Source organism: Diabrotica virgifera, chromosome 4, assembly GCF_917563875.1.
Source record: "Diabrotica virgifera virgifera chromosome 4, PGI_DIABVI_V3a".
Taxonomy (NCBI): domain Eukaryota; kingdom Metazoa; phylum Arthropoda; class Insecta; order Coleoptera; family Chrysomelidae; genus Diabrotica; species Diabrotica virgifera.
This window is the reverse complement of record NC_065446.1, coordinates 242,886,918-242,910,475: the sequence shown is the minus strand read 5'-3', so window position 1 is coordinate 242,910,475 and position 23,558 is coordinate 242,886,918. Positions and strand designations below refer to the sequence as shown.

At 33.7% G+C, this 23,558-nt stretch overlaps 2 protein-coding genes across 3 annotated transcripts in view; one reads left to right on the top strand and one right to left on the bottom strand.

Annotated features, from left to right (window-relative positions):
• Positions 1 to 339: 339 nt before the first annotated feature.
• LOC126884112 (UDP-glycosyltransferase UGT5-like) overlaps positions 340 to 23,558 on the bottom strand; it is a 50,464-nt gene continuing 27,245 nt past the window's right edge. The window contains exons 3-6 of the mRNA XM_050649917.1: positions 21,721 to 21,781; positions 10,819 to 11,199; positions 4,195 to 4,414; positions 340 to 684 (exon numbers count right to left, since the gene is read on the bottom strand). Coding sequence (XP_050505874.1) covers positions 378 to 684; positions 4,195 to 4,414; positions 10,819 to 11,199; positions 21,721 to 21,781 — 969 coding nt within the window. The 3' untranslated portion in view covers positions 340 to 377. The remainder of the gene's footprint in view (positions 685 to 4,194; positions 4,415 to 10,818; positions 11,200 to 21,720; positions 21,782 to 23,558) is intronic.
• LOC126884113 (uncharacterized) lies at positions 11,215 to 21,705 on the top strand. Of its 2 annotated transcripts, none has more exons than XR_007697859.1 (2): positions 11,215 to 12,587; positions 21,390 to 21,705. XR_007697859.1 is itself a non-coding variant. In XM_050649918.1 (2 exons), the coding sequence occupies exon 2, from the start codon at positions 14,323 to 14,325 to the stop codon at positions 15,853 to 15,855; it is 1,533 nt and encodes a 510-aa protein (XP_050505875.1). In that variant the 5' UTR covers positions 11,249 to 12,587; positions 12,720 to 14,322; the 3' UTR covers positions 15,856 to 16,203. The 2 variants fall into 2 exon arrangements, 1 of the variants encoding a protein (XP_050505875.1); XM_050649918.1 differs by lacking the exon at positions 21,390 to 21,705 and adding an exon at positions 12,720 to 16,203 and having other exon boundaries at positions 11,249 to 12,587.

The window sequence follows — 23,558 nt, the reverse complement described above, 5'->3', positions numbered from 1 at the left end:
GATGATTTTATTCTATAATGATACCAAATGTGGAAGTAAATACTATACAATAATTTGATTGTTTGTAAGCTGTCAAAATTACGATATGAAGTACCTATATCACTTGTGAAAATTGCTAAAATGAGTCTCTTATAAATTATAAATTATTAAATACATACATATATTTTTTCTATAAAATAAATTTTAATATCGTTAAATATTTTAAGAATTAAAACACATGCAGAATTTTCTAAAAAAAAACAAATATTTTGATATAAAAAATCCTCGCATCAATGGCGCTTAATGGGGTAACCCCTGTATATGTATACAAAGGGGAAAAATAAATAAAATGTATAAACATTTTTATAATATGTATAAATATTTATTTTGTACAAGTTTTAATGTTTCTTTACCTTCTTCTGCTTTTTCGACTTATTTGTAGCATCACAATCACCTTTTACCAACTTATATAAACATGACAATACTTTTTTAATTACAAAACCGATGAGAAATATAGTTCCAAAAATAAGTCCAAACACATCGAGCATATAATATTGGTACCATGCTAGGTCCAAGTAGCCAACTCTGAGATGTTTAGCCCCGTTGTGTTTCACAACGTATTCTATCCAATACACGGCTTCCTGTAGAGGATGCATTTGTCTATCGTGAAACATTTTGGATCGCGCTTGTACATTCTCTCGGTATCTGCAACAAAATATAAATGGATATTTGTGAATATTTTTTGTATATAGTCCAGGGTAATAAGGATTTTCTCGGGACACTCAAAGATCCAGGTAGCTGATTACTTTTTTAGTTATTGTAGACCTATAGGAAGAAAACCTGCCTAGAGTTCACGTCCGTTTTTTAATTATTAACAATTTAGTGCAAAAATCGCGATTTTTTCGATTTTTTGCACTCCATTCAAAAAATAAATAGTTGACATAAAATTACAAAATTTAGTTTTTTAGAACATTGAAAAACCTTCAAAATGCCGATTTTTGAAAGTTAAAAAGTTAATTTATTGCTACGCAAACTGCAAAATAAGTGAACATCGTTATTTGTTAATAACTTTTACTAAAACTACCTTAGAAATGTAGTGTTTCACCCAAAGTTGGACTGGGGTACTTAACAAACCCTCAAAATTTGAGACCGATCCATTAATTAGTTTAAGAGTTATTCTATTTGTTTATCCCAGAGACCTTTCTTTGCAATATGATAAGACAGAAAATAATGAAGATAGTGCAATTCTGAGTATGCCAAATGAAAGTAGAAGAGTGATAGTATCAAAATGTATTAAAAAAAGATAAAAAAATAATTAACATGTCAAAAACCCTAATGCCAAATTTTGAAAATTTTGTAGTTTATAAACTTTTAGAATAACTTTAAAAATGTTGTCCGTAGAAAAAATCTTTTTATATATTCGAAAAGATAGTATTTTAATACGAATTTTCAAATAAAAAAATTTAGCCTGGGCTCATTTGGGACAAAGTTAGCCATATGTTTTTTAATTCACAGCTAATTTGTTTATAATAATTAAGGAATCTCATTAATGCCATTTAAAGAATGGGATTTGTATTTTTTCCTAAAAAATTTGCACAAATATTATAACTTCACAGCACCCTCTACAATTTTTCAAAAATGTAGGGCAAACGATTACTAGGGGGAATCTACAAATCCAGCGAGTTAAAATACCGAAAAAGCAATTTCAAACGAATATAATTTGCTGTATGTCCGGATCAACTCAATGCGGATTTTGATCTTTCTTTTTTTAATTGGTATGTAATTTTTACGTACATTACAAATATGCAATTTGTTTATAAATTTATTAATTAATAAACAGTCTAATTTGCTTAAACAATTCTTGAAAAAATATTTTTTTTACAAAAATCTATTTTTTAATAATAGTATCATTAATGATCACAGAAAAACTTAAAGTACACTTTAATAAATAAATGATTTTTTTAGATAATTATTTATTGAAGATAATTTATTTATTAAAGTATACCTTCACTTTTTCTATGATTAATAGGGATAGTATGATTAAAATCATGGATTTTTGGGAAAAAATTATTTTTTCAAAAATTGTTTAAACAAATTAGACTGTTTATTAATTAATAAATGTCTAGAAAAATTGCATATTTGTAATGTACAGAAAAATTACATATAAATTAAACAAAGAACGATCAAAATATATTCAGTAGATCCCGAGGTATAGAAAATGATAGTAGTTTTAAGTTGCTTTTTATAGTTTTTGTCACTTAACACGACTAGTCACCAATTAAACTACATTTTTAAAAATTCGTGTAAAATATCAGCTTTTCTAATACGTAAAATGACTTTTTCTACAGACAATATTTTTAAAGTTATTCTAAATGTTATTAAACTACAAAATTTCACAAATTTGGCATTGGGATTTTTGACTATAGTAGATAATCTTTTTGTCATTTTTAAGTACATTTTGATAGTATCAGTTTTCTACTTTCATTTGGCATAGTCAGAATTGCCATATCATCATTATTTTCTGTCTTATGTTATTGCAAAATAAAGGTCTCTGGGATAAACAATTAGAATAACTCTTAAACTAATTAATGGATCAGTCTCAAATTTTGAGAGTTTATTAAGTACCCCAATACCCAACTTTAAGTGAAACACTAAAGTTCTAAGGTATTTTTAGTAAAAGTTATTAACAAATAACGATTTTCATTTATTTTGCAGTTTGCGTAGCGACAAATTAACTTTTTAACTTTAAAAAAATCGGCATTTTGAAGGTTTTTTAATATTCTAAAAAATTAAATTTTGTAATTTTATGTTAACTATTTAGCTTTGGAATGGGGTGCAAAAAATCGAAAAATTTCGCGATTTTTGCACTAAATTGTTAATAATTAAAAACGGACGCGAACTCTAGGCAGGAAACAGGTAGGTTTTCTTCCTATAGGTCTACAATAACTAAAAAAGTAGTCAGCTACTTGGATCTTTGAGTGTCCCGAACATGGTCTATTTCTAGCTTATTACCCTTGTCTAATAGGAAGACTAGAAGCTACGGAAAAACTGGAGCTGAACCAGTGAAAAGTTGAAAGTTGTAAGAAATACATGTACCTATACTAAAATCACAATAAAGATACATTACATACATTGCAAATCCCAAATCATGATTTACAAAAGTTATACCTACATTGTAATGTAAATTATGATTCGGGAGTGCTCCTCATAACATTCAACGTGTCTTGGTTGGGTATTTCTAGTGCATGTTTATTGTGATTTTAGTATAGGAATTAAGTTATCTAGTATAGGACGAAACTAAGAAAATCTAAAAGACCGCATAGTAAAAGAAATACAGGAGATAGGGTACCTGAAGTCGGTTTCATGGCAAAAACTGGCAAGGGACGAATTTACAATACAATAGTAAAACAACATATTATGGGAAATAAGTACATACAGCAATTAACTAAACAATATACCTAAGGCCGATGCCACATTATGCGTTTTTGCCGCATCCGGTGAAAACGCATAGTGTGACAGATCGGTCCGGTTGCGTTGGAAACGGATGCGTTTTGAGTCATCGGTACGCGCTTACAAACTGCACCAGAGTAAACGCATAGTGTGACAGGTCGGTCCGGTTGCGTTGGAAACGGATGCGTTTTCACCGCATCCGGTCAAAACGCATAATGTGGCATCGGCCTAACTCGAATCTATTAAGCAGTGAAAATGGACTTTTGGATGAGAGCGACAAGAAGATCTCAGCTAGAATAAATTATAAATGACGATGTTGGAAATACAAAGGAACATAGTACCACAAGACAGAGAAAAACAACAATTTGTGTGGTACGGATACGACAGAAGCATGTAAGAAAACAGATTCCCCAAAAATATTAGACTGCACCCTCACAGAGAAACGGACCAACAAGAACTAAACAACATTGATGATGATTATCTTCAGGCGATATCTGAAAGAAATCTTAGGGAATAAGACTGCCAAAATAGCAAGAAGTGACGACTAAAAACGGAAAAGCTTATTACGCTATGAAACCGATGAATGAATATTCCAATAGAATTAGAGGTAACTTTGTAGAAAAAGCAGGTAAATGGACTGAAAAGCTGAAATAAATATTACAATAGAATAAGAGGCAATGTTGAAGAATGAAAAAACGGACAATTTGCCTAGATAAAACTAGAATAAGAAGAAAATTGAATAAAAAAACAGAAAACACTTCTTACTTTTTATTTGATATCACCTCTTCTATTGCCGCTGATATACTTTCTTCAGTCATTGTATCGAAATCTAGTACTTTAGCGTATCCGAATGATTCTGATTGTTTGGCATTTTGTTGTTGATCACCAAATATAGGAATTGCTACAGTCGGTACTGCATGATATAAACTTTCTATGGTGCTCAGAAAACCTCCATGGGTGATGAAGAGTTTAATGTTTGGGTGGGCTGTAAAAAAACAAAAATGTTCAAAAATGTACGCAATAAAGGAATATACTATTATGCTCTGTATTTTCTCTCTGTTGTGAGATTGATCAGCATCTAATTAATTCAATTTAGTGTAGTCACTGAAGGTAGATATGAGCTATCACCTCCGATTTCGTTCAACCTCCATCGATTTGCATGAAAATTGGTGAGTGGTTAGAGGATATCTCAAGAAACAAAGGTGATATTGTGCCAACTTGAGCTTTTACCCTGGGGGTGGATGCCACCCCTTCTCTGGGTGAAAATTATTTTATTAAAAATAACCCCATAATTAGGTAGGGGGACGAATTCTAAGCAAAATTTGTTATATAAAGTTATCAAAATAAATCAAAACTTTTTGAGTTATTGAAGATCAAAATTTTTAATTATTCGTAAGAAAAATGCATCTTTTTAACCGATTTTTTATAGATAACTCAAAAACTATAAGTTTTTACAAAAAAGTTATTATTGCCAAAATTAAAGCTAATAAAAAAATAACAACTCCTTACTAAAAAACCTTTTAATATTGACTAATAATATTTATATATTATAATATTATATTATTATATTATTATAATATTGACTAAAAGTGAGTTATAGGTAATTGAATGCATTTTTTTTTCGGCGAGTACCCAAATCTAACTATTCAAGCTTAAATTACGGACAAATGATGCATTTTATAACATAAACTTATTAAGCATTTGTGAAAGTACTTAGAAATATCTATCAAATGAGATAATGAACAAGTTAATAGCATTAAAATTTATGATCCAAAAATTCTTCAAACTTTTTCTTTTAAAAATCTTTTCTAAAAAATGTTATTCTTTTCTTTTAATAACTCCGTTAATTTTTAAGATATCAAGTCCACCTAAAAACTGTTTGAAAGGTAGTTCTAAAGGCTATTAAAACGCGTTAAATTTAATCTTTCAAACCCCTTACTTTTTTAAAAATCAAAGATTAAATGGCCACGGTTACATGGGTCTCGCAGCAGAAATGGTAAAAATGGTACAATATTTGGTATAGAAAAAACTATAATTTGGTTATTTACTATTTTTTACGTATTAATATACATTCAATTACCTATAACTCACTTTGAATTAACATTAGTTTAGTACTTTGAGAGAATAGTGTATTAAATTTTTTATTGTCTTCAATTTTGGTAAGAATAACTTTTTTGCAAAAGGTAATAGTTTTTAAGTTATACGTCAAAAACAGCTTTAAAACATGCATTGTTTTACGAAAAAATAAAATCTTTGATCTTTAATATCTCAAAAAGTATTGATTTATGTTAATAACTTAATATAACAAATTTTGCTTAGAATTTGTCCCTCTATCTATTTGTGGTATTATTTTTAATAAAATAATTTTCACCCCAGAAAAGGGTTGGCATCCATCCCCAGGGTAAAAGCGCAAGTTGGCATCATGTCACCTTTGTTCCTTGAGGTATCCTCTAACTGCTCACCAATTTTCATGAAAATCGATGGAGGTTCAACGAAATCGGAGGTGAAAACCCTCAGTGACTGCACTAATTAATTAATTAATTATTTTAATTGCTACTCATGAAAACAAAACCAAAATTTAATAAAACTTTTCAATAAAAAATATTCTCAGGGCTAATTGATTGGATGTATTACCTTTAGTTTGTGGCTTCTAGTATTTCTCGTTGCTTACTTCATCCAGGACAAAACAGGGAAAATAAATATAGATATGCAGTCTTTTCCAATTTAAAATAAATATAGTCAGATTCATATAAATTTTACAACTATTATTCATTTATATACTATACCATCAATACAAGATTCAAAATGTATGCTAAACTTTATTCTGTTGTAAAAATTTCTTATTTAACCCTGGAAGATCACACCTATTTTTTTTTACATAAACCGCACACATGGGTGTCAGATACCCAATGATTTTTTGTGAAGAAATAAAAAAAGTAAAAATTTTATGATTTCCAGATACTCTCTAATCACTAATGAATACATACGAATAATTAAATCAATAATTTTATTTTCTCCCTATTAATTATAGTAACACAAAAGAACAAAATATTAAAAATACCTAAAAAGAATTAAAAAACATTTTCTAAAAACCGGAAACATAATTCAAAATATTTTAATTTAATTTAACAACAAAATGGTCTTTTTAACTAAAATATAACACCTTTTGATTATAGAACTCATATTCATTCTTAGCCAGGTATTTTGGTTTCACTCATTTTAGTAACTACATTCATAAGACAGTGTGGCTCTATGCTCCATGCATTATGCTTTATAGCAAGCCGAGCATGCACGCTTTGCTTTTCCATCTTTGCATTTGCAGAAATAACACCTAGTTTTCTTTACTAAATTTGTGGGATGTTGTGTTGTTAGGTCATTAACTTGAACGCACACTTGATCGCAAACCTCACACATGGGTGCTACATACCCTAGCCTGTATTCAATAAATTCTCGTGATTGGAAATATTGCTCAAATGAGACCGCAACTACATACCCGTCCTTGGCAGACTAGAGACTGAATTTACATAAAGCAGCATTACCATTGAAATGAAGCTGCGCAAGCTACATGCAGTTAAGTGTCGCGATGGGTATCTTACACCCAAGTGTGAGCTTCCAGGGTTAATAAAAAAAATCTTTAATTCTATTACCTCCTTTTTTGAAACAAAATTCATTTAAATTATTCGGTAGACTGTTCTTATTATTATAAAAAAAAACAAAATTTAATTTTCACTTCTTAAATAGATTACTTATATGGATACTTATATCTTGGATAGATTACTTATATCTTGGAAGCAGGAAGTTTATTCTGCCATAACACAGCTAAAGGATGGCGAACCAGCAGGTCCCGATAATATACAAGCAGAACTACTCAAACTGATGGACAACGAATTAATAGCAATAATCACAAAGATATTCAACAACATATAAAACTCTGGGCAAATACCAACAGATTGGCTGAAGTCTGAGTTTATTGCACTTCCAAAAAAACCAGGAGCCAAAAAGTGCGAAGAATACCGTCCGATAAGCCTGATGAGTCATCTTCTAAAATTGTTCCTAAAGGTAATCCATACGAGAATTTACAAGCTATGTGAAAGTCAAATTTCGCCCAACCAGTTCGGGTTCATAAATGCTGTTGTTACGAGAGAGGCTTTGTTTTCAATACAAGTCTTATTCCAGAGATGCAGAGACGTAAATTGCGACGTATACGCATGTCTGGTTGATTACGAGAAGGCGTTTGATCGAGTAGAACATGCCAAGATAATGCAAATAATAAAAAAGCAGGAATTAACAACCAAGATCTGAAAATAATTAGAAACCTTTACTGGAATCAGACTGCAAACCTCAGAGTTGACGGTGAACTCACCGAATATGTCAAAATCATGCGTGGAGTGAGGCAAGGCTGCATTTTGTCCCCCCTAATTTTCAATCTTTACTCTGAAAGAATATTTATCGAAGCTTTGCACGAAACTGAAAAAGGTATTCTACTAAACGGGTACCGGCTAAATAATATCAGGTATGCAGATGATACCATAGTATTTGCGGACAACCTACAAGTTCTCATGGACAAAATCACGTATTACAGTCAACAATTTGGACTCAATATAAACGTTAAGAAAACAAAGCTTATGATCGTCAGCAAGAAAAAGATAACTGAAGGTCAACTCTATATCAACCAAACCCCTGTAGAAAGAGTGAGGCACTACAACTACCTCGGCACCATAATAAATGAAGAATGGACCAACAACCAAAAAATAAGAGCGCGCATCGGAAAAGCTAGATCAATCAGAATCAGCTAGATGCAAGCTAGAGGTTCAATCGTATGGGTGCGTTTTTCAAGAGCCGTTTTTTATGGTGTTGAATCATGGACCTTGAACGAGGATATGTGCCGAAAATTGGAAGCATTTGAGATGTGGCTATATCGGAGAATTCTTAAAATCCCATGGACTGATCGGGTCACAAATGAGGAGGTTCTTAGAAGAATGGGGAAGAACCGAGAAGTACTAACCACCATCAAATCTCGAAAGTTGGAATACTTTGGACACATTATGCGAAATGAATCCAGATATGCCCTCCTACAAGACATCCTGCAAGGAAAAATATTTGGAAAGCGAGGTCCAGGAAGAAGAAGAACATCCTGGTTAAAGAACCTCAGAACCTGGTTCAACACAACATCTGTGCAGTTTTTCCGCGTTTCTGCAGATAAAGTGAAGATTGCCATGATGATCGCCAACATTCGTCACGGATAGGCACATCAAGAAGAAGAAGACTTATATCTTCTATGAATTTATGAATGACTTATGCTGTAAAACTGTTAAGTTAACAAAAAACAAATATGGTATGTAATATAAAACAATTCTCCCTTTTCACAAATAATCTGACTAACCTTTTCTATCTTCTTTACTTCTTCTCGTGGATTGTGTTTTCCTCGGATCTCCCACAACGTGCTACTCGGATGCTGCGACTGTTCTTCTCATTCAAACTGTTTTACAAACAAAAAACACCACTCGCTCGAATTCTCTCCTCAATTAAATCTCTGACTCGATACAAACAATATCAATCTTTATAATTCCAAGATTTCTTCTCTCAGCTCGGTATCTCGTGCAAAGTTTATATAAATCGGCTACTCGTTCCAGACAGAAACTTAAACCTATTCGGACACAAGGAGTTTGTACTTCTCGACTTAATCACGATTTCGTCTCAACACGAATCTGCTTCTACGGCCACCAAATTAACCACTTTACACAAAAATACTACTTTCAATCTGGACGGGTTGCTTCAGATGTTAATTACACAGTAAATTATTTTTCTCTCCTCAATCTGAGACTCACCACTCTATTCCCCTTCCATCGGTCTCCTCTCCAATCACAAGCATTCTCCACCCATCATATCCCTACTCTTTTTTTCTTAAGAACAACTAGGGTTGTATACAAATTTTCTGTGTTGTCAATTTCCAGAAGATATTAAAAATTAATTTTACTTACATTCTAGAAAAACCCTCTATTCTAAACTAAACAAAATTGTTTACCATCGTTTCTTTCTAGGAAACCATTTAGAAACATTGTCTATTGTCCATTCTAAAGCGGCACATTAACTTCCTAAAACTACCGTTTTCTAGTTCATTGTTTTGAAATGTATTAATCCGTTTGTAGAAACTTTACCACTAAACTTTTACTCTTCCACGAAACATTGCTTACGGCTAAATTATTTTTTTTACAAATTTTTGGCTATATACAGGGCGATGAAAATTTACGATCTTGTGGTCTTTGACACAAAATTAATTCTCTAAATTTTTCCCATAGAAATTATTTAACAATACATATTTTTTATCAATTAACTTTATTAATATTATTCTACGGAGTTGAATCCTGGACACTGACTGAGGCGATGGAGAAAAAACTTGAAGCTTTAGAGATGTAGCTATAAAGGCGAATCCAAAGGAGATCATGGACGGACAAGGAGAGGAAGCTAGGATATCTCGGACACATAATGAGAAACGGCAATAAATACAAGGAATTGGGACAAGAAGAATATCATGGTTAAAGTACCTGAGGAAATGGTTCTTCACAACAATAACTAATCTATTTAAAGCATCAGTTAGTAAAATAGTTATAGCCGAATAGGCACCAAAAAATGAAGACTTTTTCTTCTTCTTCTTAACTTTCTGTTTATTGCAAAGTGTATCAGAGATTGTATGTCGTTAATCCCTGTCCATTGCCTTATGTTTCGGAGGCAACACATTTTCTTGCGTCCTATTCCTCTCTTGCTTTCAATTTTACCCTCGATTATATGTTGAAGGAACTGGTATTTTTCGTTTCGCGTGTTTACAATTAGTAAATCTTAGTTTCAGTTTAAGATCAAACTCTGAGCAGGTTAATACCTTCCTGAATTTTACGAAGGCTTCTTGAGTTTGTTCAATGCGACATTTCCCGTCCGATGCCCAGTCTTCAAAAAGCTACGTTCTCAGGTATTTAAATTTGCCCACTCTTTCAATGGACTTGGTATTCAGTGTAATGGTGGAGATTTCAAGTGCATCCAAGTTTCTGGAGATGCTCATGAATTTGGCCTTTTTGGTATTAATCTATAATCCCATTCGCTTACTGTATTCTCCGATTATAGCGACAAGTTGTTGAATATCGACTATGTTGTCAAAAATTAAAACATCATCATCAGCATATCATATGTTGTTGATCAATAATCCATTCACTTTGATTCCCATCTCTGCATCTTCCAAAGACTCATGAAATATGGCTTCCGAATAAATGTTAAATAAAAGAAGGGAAAGCACACACCCCTGTCGAACACCCCTTATTATATGTATGGGTTTGGATATAGAACTGTTTATTTTTAATTGTGTCGTTTAAAGAGTTATTTAATACATAATTTACTTACCCAGTAAATCAGACTGTGGCAGCCATTTTTCAATCCTGACGTTTTTGGGCTTTCCGGGCAAATTATCATCTTCAAACTTCCACAAAACACTCTCTTTCCTTTTAGAAAACGCCTTCATCAGAGCATCTTTCGTCTCCTGAGTCATCTCAGCACTTTTTAGGTTAGATCCCATACTAAAATAAATAACTCCGTGTTTTGCTGCATCTAAATACTTCTTGAGGTCTGCAGGAAGAGGTTTAGGTGGCTTAACGTGGAATCCAGCTATTTCCTTCATACAAGGAACTGATGCAGCTGGTTTGTTCAAGCTGCTGTGGGAATTTGAAAGCACTAGAGAAACGTTGTACTGAACCGCTGGTAGTTCTAAATCTTTCGATATGTATTGTAGCGTTTAAAAAACCAGTGAAAATATGATCTTTAGATTTGTATAGATTTTACAATCCCTCTCTAAGAAGTCCAAATTTTTTTATTCAGTTTTTTACTTAAATTCAGATTGCAAGGAATTTTCTAAAACCGCACCTGTATACATCTACGAAGTATTCCGCAACATTTCAATGTGTTACAAGATTCCTGTTTATTTGAGACGCAAAAACAGAATTTGTAAGAAGTTTTGACAAAAGTACAGTTCTAATGCGTTGATGAACTTTCTAGAATAAATGTTGAAAATCAATTTGATTGGTTTGTTTGAATTTGGTACAAAGATCGAAGCTCGTAATTGGCTCTGAAGAACGGAAGCCGGAAATTGCGTAGTGACAGGATCAAGGAATTTTGGCAGGAGACGGAGAAGAAAGCAGGCATTCTTACAATGGTAGTGAATCAGTAAACATCGATAGTGAGTTACCGGCTTTTTTGTGACGCAAAAAGAATTTCCAAGTAAATGGGATCTATCAAAGTTCTTCTGTGTTGTTGTTAAGTAGGTGTACCATCAGTTTGATGGTGTAGCAGTTCCTTTTTTGATGGTAAAAGTGTAATATACGCTTTGTAAAAATACTGCGTATGTATTTATGAAAGCCGGCATAGTACTAATATCGTAGTGATGAATTAAACCCAAGCCTCCCGTCTCCTGGATTAGAAAACCTATTTCCCGAGGTAAATAAGCAAATTTCTTTTGTTTTATGGTATTTTCATGGTATAATGGTATATGGTGCAATCAGTAATTTTCCATTGACATTTTCCCCTTCGAGTGACGTATGAACTACGTACGTGCTGTCAAGTGTCATGTCAAGTTTCACAATGGTGAAGTTTTGAATTTTAAGGTATAGTGACTTTTAATAATTATAAAATTCTCAAACTAATAACGTTAATTTCTTTCAACATAAAAAAAATAAATCTTTTTGGAACTTAAAATACAAAGATGAAAAAGTAAATTGTTGAACAGAACAAAGAATAATTTTGCTTCCATCATTAAAATATTATTGTAAAGACATAATTGTAAGTTAATGTTAAAATCCTTTTTGAAACCTTTTGAAATAGTTAAAAATAAAAGATTTACGGAATGATATTTGACAGGTGACATAGTTGTTGTTATTTTCAATAATTAAGTACTACGAGGAGTAGTCAGTAATTCTTTAATGTAAACATTGTTCCCTGAATGAATATAAATTTTTGTTTTAATGCAAATGCTATAATATATGTCATAATTAGGTCAGTCAGTCAGTTATACAAGTCATAATTAAGTCAGATATCAAATCCTCAATGCAATAATATTATTGTTTATCTTTTGGTGCACCATAACCTATGTTCAGAAAAGTAGATGTATTTTTTTTTTACAGGTAATCTTTTATGTAATCTGAAAGTTTTGTTATGTCAAGGAATAATTTTTCAATAAATGCCATAACTGTGTATTTTGTCCTGTTTATTTACCGCTAACCTATTGGCAAAATTTTAACCACAAACTTTAAAAGCTTTTTAGAGTCAAATTTTAAGATGTTGGATGATCATAGAAAGTAAAACTCCTGGTAAGGCGCCCTAACAAAATATAGCCAGGATTTATATTTAACACCCCAGGATATCTGTAAGTACCCTTGTTTAAATTTTTGATAGTAGTAAATATTCCCTAATCCCTAACTTCTTCTTAACGAACTCACAACCTTAGCTCTCCAACCAAAACACGAGCCGCCGTAGCAAAGTAGTTTTTAGAAATATCCCCTAGTTTTCTCGACCCTTTTGTATTTAAGCAGTATCTAAATTTTCCAAGCTTTTATCTTCCCCCTTATTTCTAAGCCCTACAAAATGGCGCCCAACGTGGGGCCGATTCATTTTTCTGCCTCTTTCAGTGTCCAGTTGTGCGCTACAAAATAGCACCCTCAGACGTGAGGCCAGTCTCTTTTCACCCCCCAGTCATATCGTTAAGTTGTTCCCAAGCAGTTTACATTTTTTTAGTTAGTCCCAACTGTTTTTCAACTTAATTTCCTCTCCTTGCCCCAGATTTGAGACCGATTCTACTATCACAACCAGTATCGCAACATAGTTTAGCCCAAGAGCCCCTACATTTTTTTAGAACGTTACGAAGTGGTATAAAATTTTCAATAGGATGTGTAAATATGTACTCATAGTAGTGTATTAACATTGTTTTTATGTATGTACTTATAGTAGATGTTAATACAGTACCCATGGTGAAAGCAATATTTAAATTTTTTTTAAAAAAGTATTGATTGTATAGACAAGTAGTCTATATAAGTAGCGTTGAACATTCCAATATTGAAACTATTGATAAAGTATAACATTTTAGTTGTATTTGTGCATTTATTCATAATTGATTAACAATTTTTTACAGAATAACTTGTTTTTGTGATTTTTTTTGTTCGTCATTTGAGTATATGTGTATAGTCTGTGTAGTTTCCGTTTGAGTTTTTACTCCCAATGTTGTCTAGTTGTCCCATTATTTTTTTTCTCAACTAATCTAGTTTTGTCAGTGTCATAAAGATACCAAAGGTTAGTTGGAGTCTGCCTGTGAAGTAGTTTGAGTGTATCCGTGAAGTAAAGTAGTTAGTCAGTCCAATTACTATTTGTCTTTCCCTTCTTGTACCAGAATAGATCACAAGTGTAATACTCGTGATAAAGGAAGTGTGCTTAGTTGTCTAGGAACACTCCCATTAGTTATCGGAACAAGAACCGTTGTTGGTGTTATCCCGTGTAAGCTCATTCGAGAAGCAAGTTTCAATATTATTTGTGTTTGTCTATCCCTGTTTTGTCTGAAAATATTTAAGTCTGTTGTTTCCTGTTTGTTTTGTGTACCCTTGTGTTATTCCCTGTTAGTCCGTATCAGTGGTGGAGTGTGAATTTTTTGACGAATAGTTTATTGACCCCTCTTTTGTTTATTGAGTGATTGCAGACCAAGAGCAGAAGTTGCAACAAAGTCAGTGAGGTTAGGATCTGGCTGCGTGAGAGTGCAAGTGAGGTTTGTGTTCGTTTGATAAATAGAAACGGTTTTTTGTCCGAAAGTCATACTTTCTACTATTCCCTTTGGTCTTTCCCCTGTGTGTTGTTTTCACCCCAGTTTTAAAAATGAAGTCTACCCAAGTTAATGATCTGAAAACCGATGAGTTATCTTATGAACTTTTCATAAGAGGTTTTAATGTCCAAAATAAGACTGTTGAAGAAAAACGTAAGTTGTTGAGAGGTCAGTTAAGTAAAGAGACCATCTCATCTTCCATTGATTTGACTAAAAATGTAGTCGATCCTGATCAAGAGTTGCCTACAATCCAGTCAATATTAGCAGATTTGCAAAGTATTGCGCGGGCAATGAGTGCACAGTCATCAAAGGCTGACTTTGCTCGTTTCAAAACAAGGTCCAGTCATCTGGATTTCAGATTGGAAAATTTCCCTGATAATGTAGAAGAAGCTATAAAAGAAGTTATTGACAACTATAAGATGGATTTATTGATGTTGACTGGAGATGTCTTAGAAAAGGAAGAGACATCTGACAATGTGTCCGTCCCATCGACTAGTGGTACAACTTCAGTCCCCGTTGCCCCTATTAGTTCAGTTTCAGCCCCTATTATACAAATTTCAACTCCTGTTAGAGTTTCTGATTTAAATATCAAATTTAATGGTGAGAGTAAAGCCCTTCCCACATTTTTAGAAAAAGTAAGAGATTCTGCTAGATCCAGAAATATTTCTGATGATGTCCTGTTTAGATCAGCTTTTGAGTTATTCGACGGAAACGCTGCTATTTGGTATAGGAGTGTTGGAAATACAGTTAACAGTTGGAATGAGTTGGTAACCCTTCTCAAAACTGCTTTCCTACCCCCAGATTATAATGATAATCTCCTTGATGAAATTAAAGGTCGAAAACAAAAAAAGTCTGAGTCAATCACTATTTATTCCGCAATCATGGAGAATCTCTTTAAACGTTTAGAAGAGTACCCGTCTGAAGCCCAACGAGTAAAGATTTTAAGAAAAAATATTTTGGTGGATTATATTCCACTCGTAGCCCTTCAAGATTTTCCCACTGTCGAAATGTTAGTCATAACTGTTAAACGTTTGGAGCAAAATGTTTTGCCCCTGCTTCAAACTACAAAAGGTCTTGCTGGTATTTCATTAGAGGATTCAGAAAAACCCCAAGAGAAGCTTCAGGTACTTGATAAACAAGACAAGCCTGATAACCCCAAAGGAGACAAACGAGAAAAGCAAGATCGTCCCTTTAAGAAATCCAAGTCTACGCAGAGAAATGAGAGACCCAATCCTCCAGTAGATACTGATGAAAGACATCAGTCTTCTTCTTCTTATCCACCAGAAAGACATCAGTCTTCTTCTTCTTATCCACCCCACAGAAATCAGTCTTCTTATCCACCTCCGTTGATGCAATCCCCTCCCTATCGACCGTATGGAAATCAGTCTTCTTCCTATCAACCTCATTCAATGCAACCCCCTCCACAACCCTACCAAACACATGACAACCCTAGAAAAATTATTTTTTGTTTTACTTGTGGTAAGCCCAACCACATTTCTCGCAATTGTACAAACAGAGAAATGTCTTGTTCTCGTTGTGGTAATAAAGGAGTGAGAACGTCCTCCTGTATGTGTCAAAAAAACTAGGTAGTGTGCAGCCAGTCGGCAGTTGCACTCCATATAGAGTTAAGCCCGACAAATTCCCCCAAAACATACTTAACCCTCTTTTTGAAAAGAAAGGTTGTGACAGTCGTCCTCATGTTAGTATTTCTATCTTTTCTAAAAACTTTGTCGCCCTCTTAGACAGTGGTTGCACCACATCGGTAGTAGGTGCCGCTGGAGTTAAATTTTTGGATTCCCAAGGAATTAAATATAATTCTACCCCCTGTAAACACGTCTGCTTAGCAGATGGTTCTCAAAAATCAGTTGTTGGTACTATTGATCTTCCAATTGAGGCTGATGGTGTTTCCCAAGTAGTGAAATTTCTTGTCGTACCCTCCGTTCCCCATAGTTTTATTTTGGGAAGTAACTTTATGCATAAATTTTCAGTGTTCTTGAATTTTAGAGATGGAACATGGCATTCTTCCCAAAAGGAAGAGAAAACAGAAACTTTGTATTCTGTAGACTCATTTTCCCCCACTGAAAAAAATTTAGTAGATTCCACAGTCGCTTCTTTTGAGGAAATTTCTAGTTCCAACTACATTGGAAGAACCAATAAAATTGAAATGGTTATTGACACTGGTGATGCAAAGCCATTTAAGAAAAGACAATATCCTTTATCCCCATACATGAATAAAATACTACATGAAGAGTTAGACGATATGTTACGATTAGGAGTAATCGAACCAGCCCAATCCCCATGGTCAAGTCCTGTATTATTAGTCAAGAAAAAGTCAGGTGAATATAGGTTCTGTTTTGATGGTCGTTCATTAAATGAAGTCACTGTTCATGATACATATCCTTTGACCCAAATAGACAGAATTCTTTCGTTACTTAGAGGAGCTAAATGCATTAGTTCCATTGACTTAAGAAAAGCTTTTTGGCAAATCCCGCTGCATCCTGACTCTAGGAAAAAGACAGCCTTTAATGTTTCTGGTAGAGGTTCCTTTCAATTCACTTCTGTTCCTTTTGGTTTGTGTAATAGTGCACAGATTCAACAAAGATTAGTTGATGCTATCTTTGGCCCTGAATTTGAACCCTATATATTCTGTTATTTAGATGACATCATAGTGTGTACCCCATCTTTTGAAGAACATATCCGATTGTTGAAAATTATAAGAGATAAACTGAAAGAAGCAAACTTGACCATTAACATCGATAAGTGTGATTTTTTTAAATCTGAATTGAAGTATCTTGGTTATGTAGTTGGTAACAATTCCCTTAAAGCAGATCCTGAAAAAATCTTAGCTATGGTTAATTATCCCAGGCCATCTAATTCTACTGAAATTAAAAGATTTATAGGTATGTGTTCCTGGTATCGTCGTTTCATTAGAGATTTTTCCAGTTTAGCCTCCCCTATTAATGACCTCCTTAAAGGTCATAGAAAGAAAAAACAACCAGTAGTTTGGACTAGTGAAGCTGAAAAAGCTTTTTTGAAAATTAAAGAACTCCTAATTTCTGCCCCTATCTTAGCCCAACCCAATTTCGAACTTCCCTTTGTTGTGCAATGTGATGCATCTGACACTGGTCTTGGTGGTGTCTTGACTCAAACTATTGATGGTGAAGAAAAAGTTATAGCTTATGCAAGTAGGTCCCTTTCCCGAGCTGAAAGAAATTATTCAGTTACAGAGCGAGAATGTCTCGCAGTGATCTTCGCTATCGAGAAATTTCGAGGTTATATTGAAGGAGTTAAGTTTTCGGTCATTACTGACCACCATTCACTTCTCTGGTTGAATAAACTGTCCAATCCTACAGGCAAATTAGCCAGGTGGGCTATGCGCCTAAGACAACATACTTTCGATTTGATTCATAGAAAAGGAACATCCCATTTAGTCCCTGATGCTTTATCTCGAGCTCATACCAATGATACACCCAAAGATGCCCAAAAAGTTGATTATCTAGAAATAGATCTTGACAGAATAGACCCTTGGTTCGATGATTTAAGATCAAAGATACTCCGTTCCCCTGGTGATTTTCCACAATGGAAAGTGGAAAATGATTTCATTTACAAGTATGCCCCATCCCCCAATTCTTTCAAGACTAATGATATTGAATGGAAAATTTTAGTTCCCAAACCCCAAAGATTAGAAGTAATGCAATCTTGTCATGAGCCACCTACGTGTGCTCACTTTGGATTCTATAAAACTTTGTCCCGTATTCAAGAAAGGTACTATTGGCCCAAAATGCGTTGTGATGTGCTTAAGTTTGTCAGATCATGTAAAGTTTGTGGTGCTCAGAAAACACCAAATCATGCTCCTTTAGGTAAAATGGGTAAGCAGAGAGAAGCCCAATTCCCCTGGCAAATAGTTGCCATTGATCTGATAGGTCCCTTTGTTCGTTCTAAAAAAGGTTATACATGGTTATTAGTGGTTGCTGATTGGTTTAGTAAATATACCTTAGTCCATCCTTTGAGGAAGGCTACGGCTAAGAGTATTACTGAATTTTTGGAAGATAATGTCTTCCTGATGTTTGGTGTTCCCCAGTATGTGATTTGTGATAATGCCTCAAATCTGAACAACCCTCTTCTAATTAATCTCTGTAGTAGGTATAATGTTCAGAAAGTATGGTTTAGCCCCGTGTATGCACCACAATGTAATTTTGTGGAGAGAAATAATAAAACCATTGGAACAGCAATCCGTATGTATATAAAAGACCACGTAGACTGGGACAAGAATTTAGCAAAGATCAGACAAGCTATTAATACCGCAAAGCACGAAGTAACTGGATACACCCCAGCTTTCCTTAATTATGGCCGTCATGTTCCCCTGAGTGGAAACTACTATGGTGTTGATCAAAACGATCAACGGAAGCAAGATCTAGAAATTATTCCTGGTAACCGTGATATGTATGCTTCAGAAGTAAAAGGATTAAGTCAAGTCTTCGAAAAGGTCAGGGCTAATCTTCGAAAAGGATATGAACGTAACGCTAGAAGTTACAACTTACGAAGAAGAGAAGTCCAATTCCAAGTAGGAGATAGAGTATGGAAAAGGAATAAAGTCCTGTCTAATGCTGCTAACAAGTTTATGTCTAAACTAGCACCGAGGTACATTGAAGCTACAGTCCGTGAAAAGTTGTCACCAGTGGTGTATCGTCTCTCTGATTTAAATGGTTCTGATCTTGGTAAATGGCATGTTAAAGACTTAAAACCTTTTGTATCTGATGGAGATAATATGTCATCCCCTTAGTCCTGATCCCCTATTCCATGTTCCCCCTGTATTGTTCTTCAGTTCCCTTAGTCTTGATAAGAAGTTGATATTCTCTTTGATTTTGGTATGTCGTCTTTTGGTCCCTGTTGTTGTCGTATACCCCCTTGTATGAATTTGTTGTGATTTGGCCCTTGTTGTTGTTGTATCCCCTTTGTTAGTCTTCTTTTATTTTAGTCTAGTTGTTGAAGTGAGTATATTCCCTGTGAGACGTTTAACATAAAGTTACCGATCTCGACTTGAGACAAATGTTAAGATTACGTTGTCTCATTGAGGTATTTAGAATGGAGATTCTAAATCCTCATTTTTGCTGAACCGTTGCCAACAAAATTCCCTGAAACTCGCTAGGCGTTTAGTGGAGTTTAGGCAGATGTCTATCTGCCGAGCCTAGAGCTCAAATGATTTGTTTAGTTTTTGAGAACCGCTCGCGGTTAGGCAACGAGGTGACAAGGCTGTGCCTGCCCTGATATTTCACTTGTGTTACTGTTGTGGATGTCAGCGAGGTCCACACAGGGCACAATGTTAGCTTCTTCCCCAAGGCACAGAAACTCTTGTCACCTACAGTTCATTTTAGAGTCATTACACATTTCAGTCTACTCGACTTTAAAGAGTCTGGCGATTGATGGTACGCTAGCCCAATCCCTAACGTTTGTTTGTTTAATTTAATCCCCACTAGCCATCATCTAAAAAAAATTTTGATGTGATTGTTTAGCCTCACTCAAGGAGTCATGGTTGATTTTTGTCTGGTTTATCGAAAACTGGATAGCTATCCGAGCTTTCTCTTTTCGGAGGAGGCTGTGTAGCGTTTAAAAAACCAGTGAAAATATGATCTTTAGATTTGTATAGATTTTACAATCCCTCTCTAAGAAGTCCAAATTTTTTTATTCAGTTTTTTACTTAAATTCAGATTGCAAGGAATTTTCTAAAACCGCACCTGTATACATCTACGAAGTATTCCGCAACATTTCAATGTGTTACAAGATTCCTGTTTATTTGAGACGCAAAAACAGAATTTGTAAGAAGTTTTGACAAAAGTACAGTTCTAATGCGTTGATGAACTTTCTAGAATAAATGTTGAAAATCAATTTGATTGGTTTGTTTGAATTTGGTACAAAGATCGAAGCTCGTAATTGGCTCTGAAGAACGGAAGCCGGAAATTGCGTAGTGACAGGATCAAGGAATTTTGGCAGGAGACGGAGAAGAAAGCAGGCATTCTTACAATGGTAGTGAATCAGTAAACATCGATAGTGAGTTACCGGCTTTTTTGTGACGCAAAAAGAATTTCCAAGTAAATGGGATCTATCAAAGTTCTTCTGTGTTGTTGTTAAGTAGGTGTACCATCAGTTTGATGGTGTAGCAGTTCCTTTTTTGATGGTAAAAGTGTAATATACGCTTTGTAAAAATACTGCGTATGTATTTATGAAAGCCGGCATAGTACTAATATCGTAGTGATGAATTAAACCCAAGCCTCCCGTCTCCTGGATTAGAAAACCTATTTCCCGAGGTAAATAAGCAAATTTCTTTTGTTTTATGGTATTTTCATGGTATAATGGTATATGGTGCAATCAGTAATTTTCCATTGACATTTTCCCCTTCGAGTGACGTATGAACTACGTACGTGCTGTCAAGTGTCATGTCAAGTTTCACAATGGTGAAGTTTTGAATTTTAAGGTATAGTGACTTTTAATAATTATAAAATTCTCAAACTAATAACGTTAATTTCTTTCAACATAAAAAAAATAAATCTTTTTGGAACTTAAAATACAAAGATGAAAAAGTAAATTGTTGAACAGAACAAAGAATAATTTTGCTTCCATCATTAAAATATTATTGTAAAGACATAATTGTAAGTTAATGTTAAAATCCTTTTTGAAACCTTTTGAAATAGTTAAAAATAAAAGATTTACGGAATGATATTTGACAGGTGACATAGTTGTTGTTATTTTCAATAATTAAGTACTACGAGGAGTAGTCAGTAATTCTTTAATGTAAACATTGTTCCCTGAATGAATATAAATTTTTGTTTTAATGCAAATGCTATAATATATGTCATAATTAGGTCAGTCAGTCAGTTATACAAGTCATAATTAAGTCAGATATCAAATCCTCAATGCAATAATATTATTGTTTATCTTTTGGTGCACCATAACCTATGTTCAGAAAAGTAGATGTATTTTTTTTTTACAGGTAATCTTTTATGTAATCTGAAAGTTTTGTTATGTCAAGGAATAATTTTTCAATAAATGCCATAACTGTGTATTTTGTCCTGTTTATTTACCGCTAACCTATTGGCAAAATTTTAACCACAAACTTTAAAAGCTTTTTAGAGTCAAATTTTAAGATGTTGGATGATCATAGAAAGTAAAACTCCTGGTAAGGCGCCCTAACAAAATATAGCCAGGATTTATATTTAACACCCCAGGATATCTGTAAGTACCCTTGTTTAAATTTTTGATAGTAGTAAATATTCCCTAATCCCTAACTTCTTCTTAACGAACTCACAACCTTAGCTCTCCAACCAAAACACGAGCCGCCGTAGCAAAGTAGTTTTTAGAAATATCCCCTAGTTTTCTCGACCCTTTTGTATTTAAGCAGTATCTAAATTTTCCAAGCTTTTATCTTCCCCCTTATTTCTAAGCCCTACAGTATTTGTGGACGAGCTCATTTTGCTCGGGATATTGCAGAATATTGTAGTTCATGTATGTAGCTGCCTGTAATATTAAATAGGTTGGTTGTTAGGATAATGTGCCTTTTGGTCCTTACTTAATTGAATTCATAATAAACTGTATATAGTTTCACTATATTATATATAATATCCAACGCTATGACGGACAACAAGTGTAAACAATAACAATGATTCATTAACATATAAAACGTACCATCAAATTACTAATTTAGTTAGTGAGGAATTCCTCGATCGACAGTTACGGATAAACAACATACTGGTGGATCATGAAAAATCTTATGTATAACTTAGCACCAACGTAATGCAAAATGGGAACAGGTCACAGAAATTAAGGAGAGACTAGAATGAGCTAGAGTTGCATTGAACAATATCAAAAAGCTACTCATAAGCAAGGATTTGTCTCTTCCCCTAAAACTGCGTCTAGTTAAATGCTACATTTTTCCGATCTTACTATATGGTGTGGAGGACTGGACGCTGACAGAGAAGCTTATAAAAAAACTAGAAGCAATCGAAATGTGGGTCTACCGAAGCATTCTTTATATATCCTGGACCGAACATGCCACCAAATACCTTGAATATCTAGGCCGCATGGGTCAAAATCCCGACAGCCAAAATCTCGACAGCCAAAATCTCGACGGCCAAAATCCCGACACGCCAGAATCCCGACACGCCAAAATCCCGACATGCCAGAATTCCGACAAAAGTTTTAATCCAATAAAAAATACTGTGTTTTGGTCAAGGTTTGATAATTTCATTATTATATAGGTACCTACATGAATTAAATTAGGTATTCTTCTTTTTTTTGCCAATATATAGTTCAATATTATAATCAAATCCTCAATTCAAGTTTATTTTCATATAATAGATTTATCAAATCACTTACAACCGTCCATTTCATTAAGTATACCGGGTGTCCACTTATATTTTCCCCCATTTTAACTGCCTATAACTTCTAAACGGCTCAAGATAGAAATATGCGGTTTTCACTGAAATGTTTTATTTTAGTAAAAGTTTTGTCTGAATGGATAGAATGTTTTATATCGCTTTCAAATACGAAATAAAAAATGGCGGATTTTTGAAAAGAACTTTGTTGACTTTTTTTAATGGAACACCCAGTATATTCTTTTGTAAATTGAAAGAAAGGTTATTCACCTATCTAGCGATATAAAGTTTTTCAAAATCGGTTGTCAAATCACTGAGTAATTAATTTTTAAAATGAGAGGTGCAACGTGGATATCACATACCTAAATAACATAAATAAGCAAGTTATGTGATTTCCACATTGCATCTCTCATTTTAAAAATTAATTGCTCAATCATTTGACAACCGATTTTAAAAATTTTTATATCGCTGGATAGATAAATGACCGTTTTTTCAAGTTTTTAGGTAAATGACCATTTTTTATATCGCTTTTAAATAAAAAATGGCGGATTTTTGAAAAAAAAACGTTGTTGACTTTTTTTATTAAAACACCCAGTATATTTTTGTGTCTTGAAAAAACGGTCATTTACCTATCCAGCGATATAAAAACTTTTAAAATCGGTTGCCAAATGACTGAGCAATTAATTTTTAAAATGAGAGATGCAAAGTGGAAATCACATAACATAATATCATTTTGCTCAGTTATGTTATTTAGGTATGTGATATCCACGTTGCACCCCTCATTTTAAAAATTAATTACTCAGTGATTTGACAACCGATTTTGAAAAACTTTATATCGCTGGATAGGTGAATGACCTTTCTTTCAATTTACAAAAAAATATACTGGGTGTTCCATTAAAAAAAAGTCAACAAAGTTTTTT

What these genes read in the sequence shown, in the direction of transcription:
- LOC126884113 (XM_050649918.1), top strand. Translation starts at nt 14,323, where the DNA reads ATGAAGTCTACCCAAGTTAATGATCTGAAAACCGATGAGTTATCTTAT.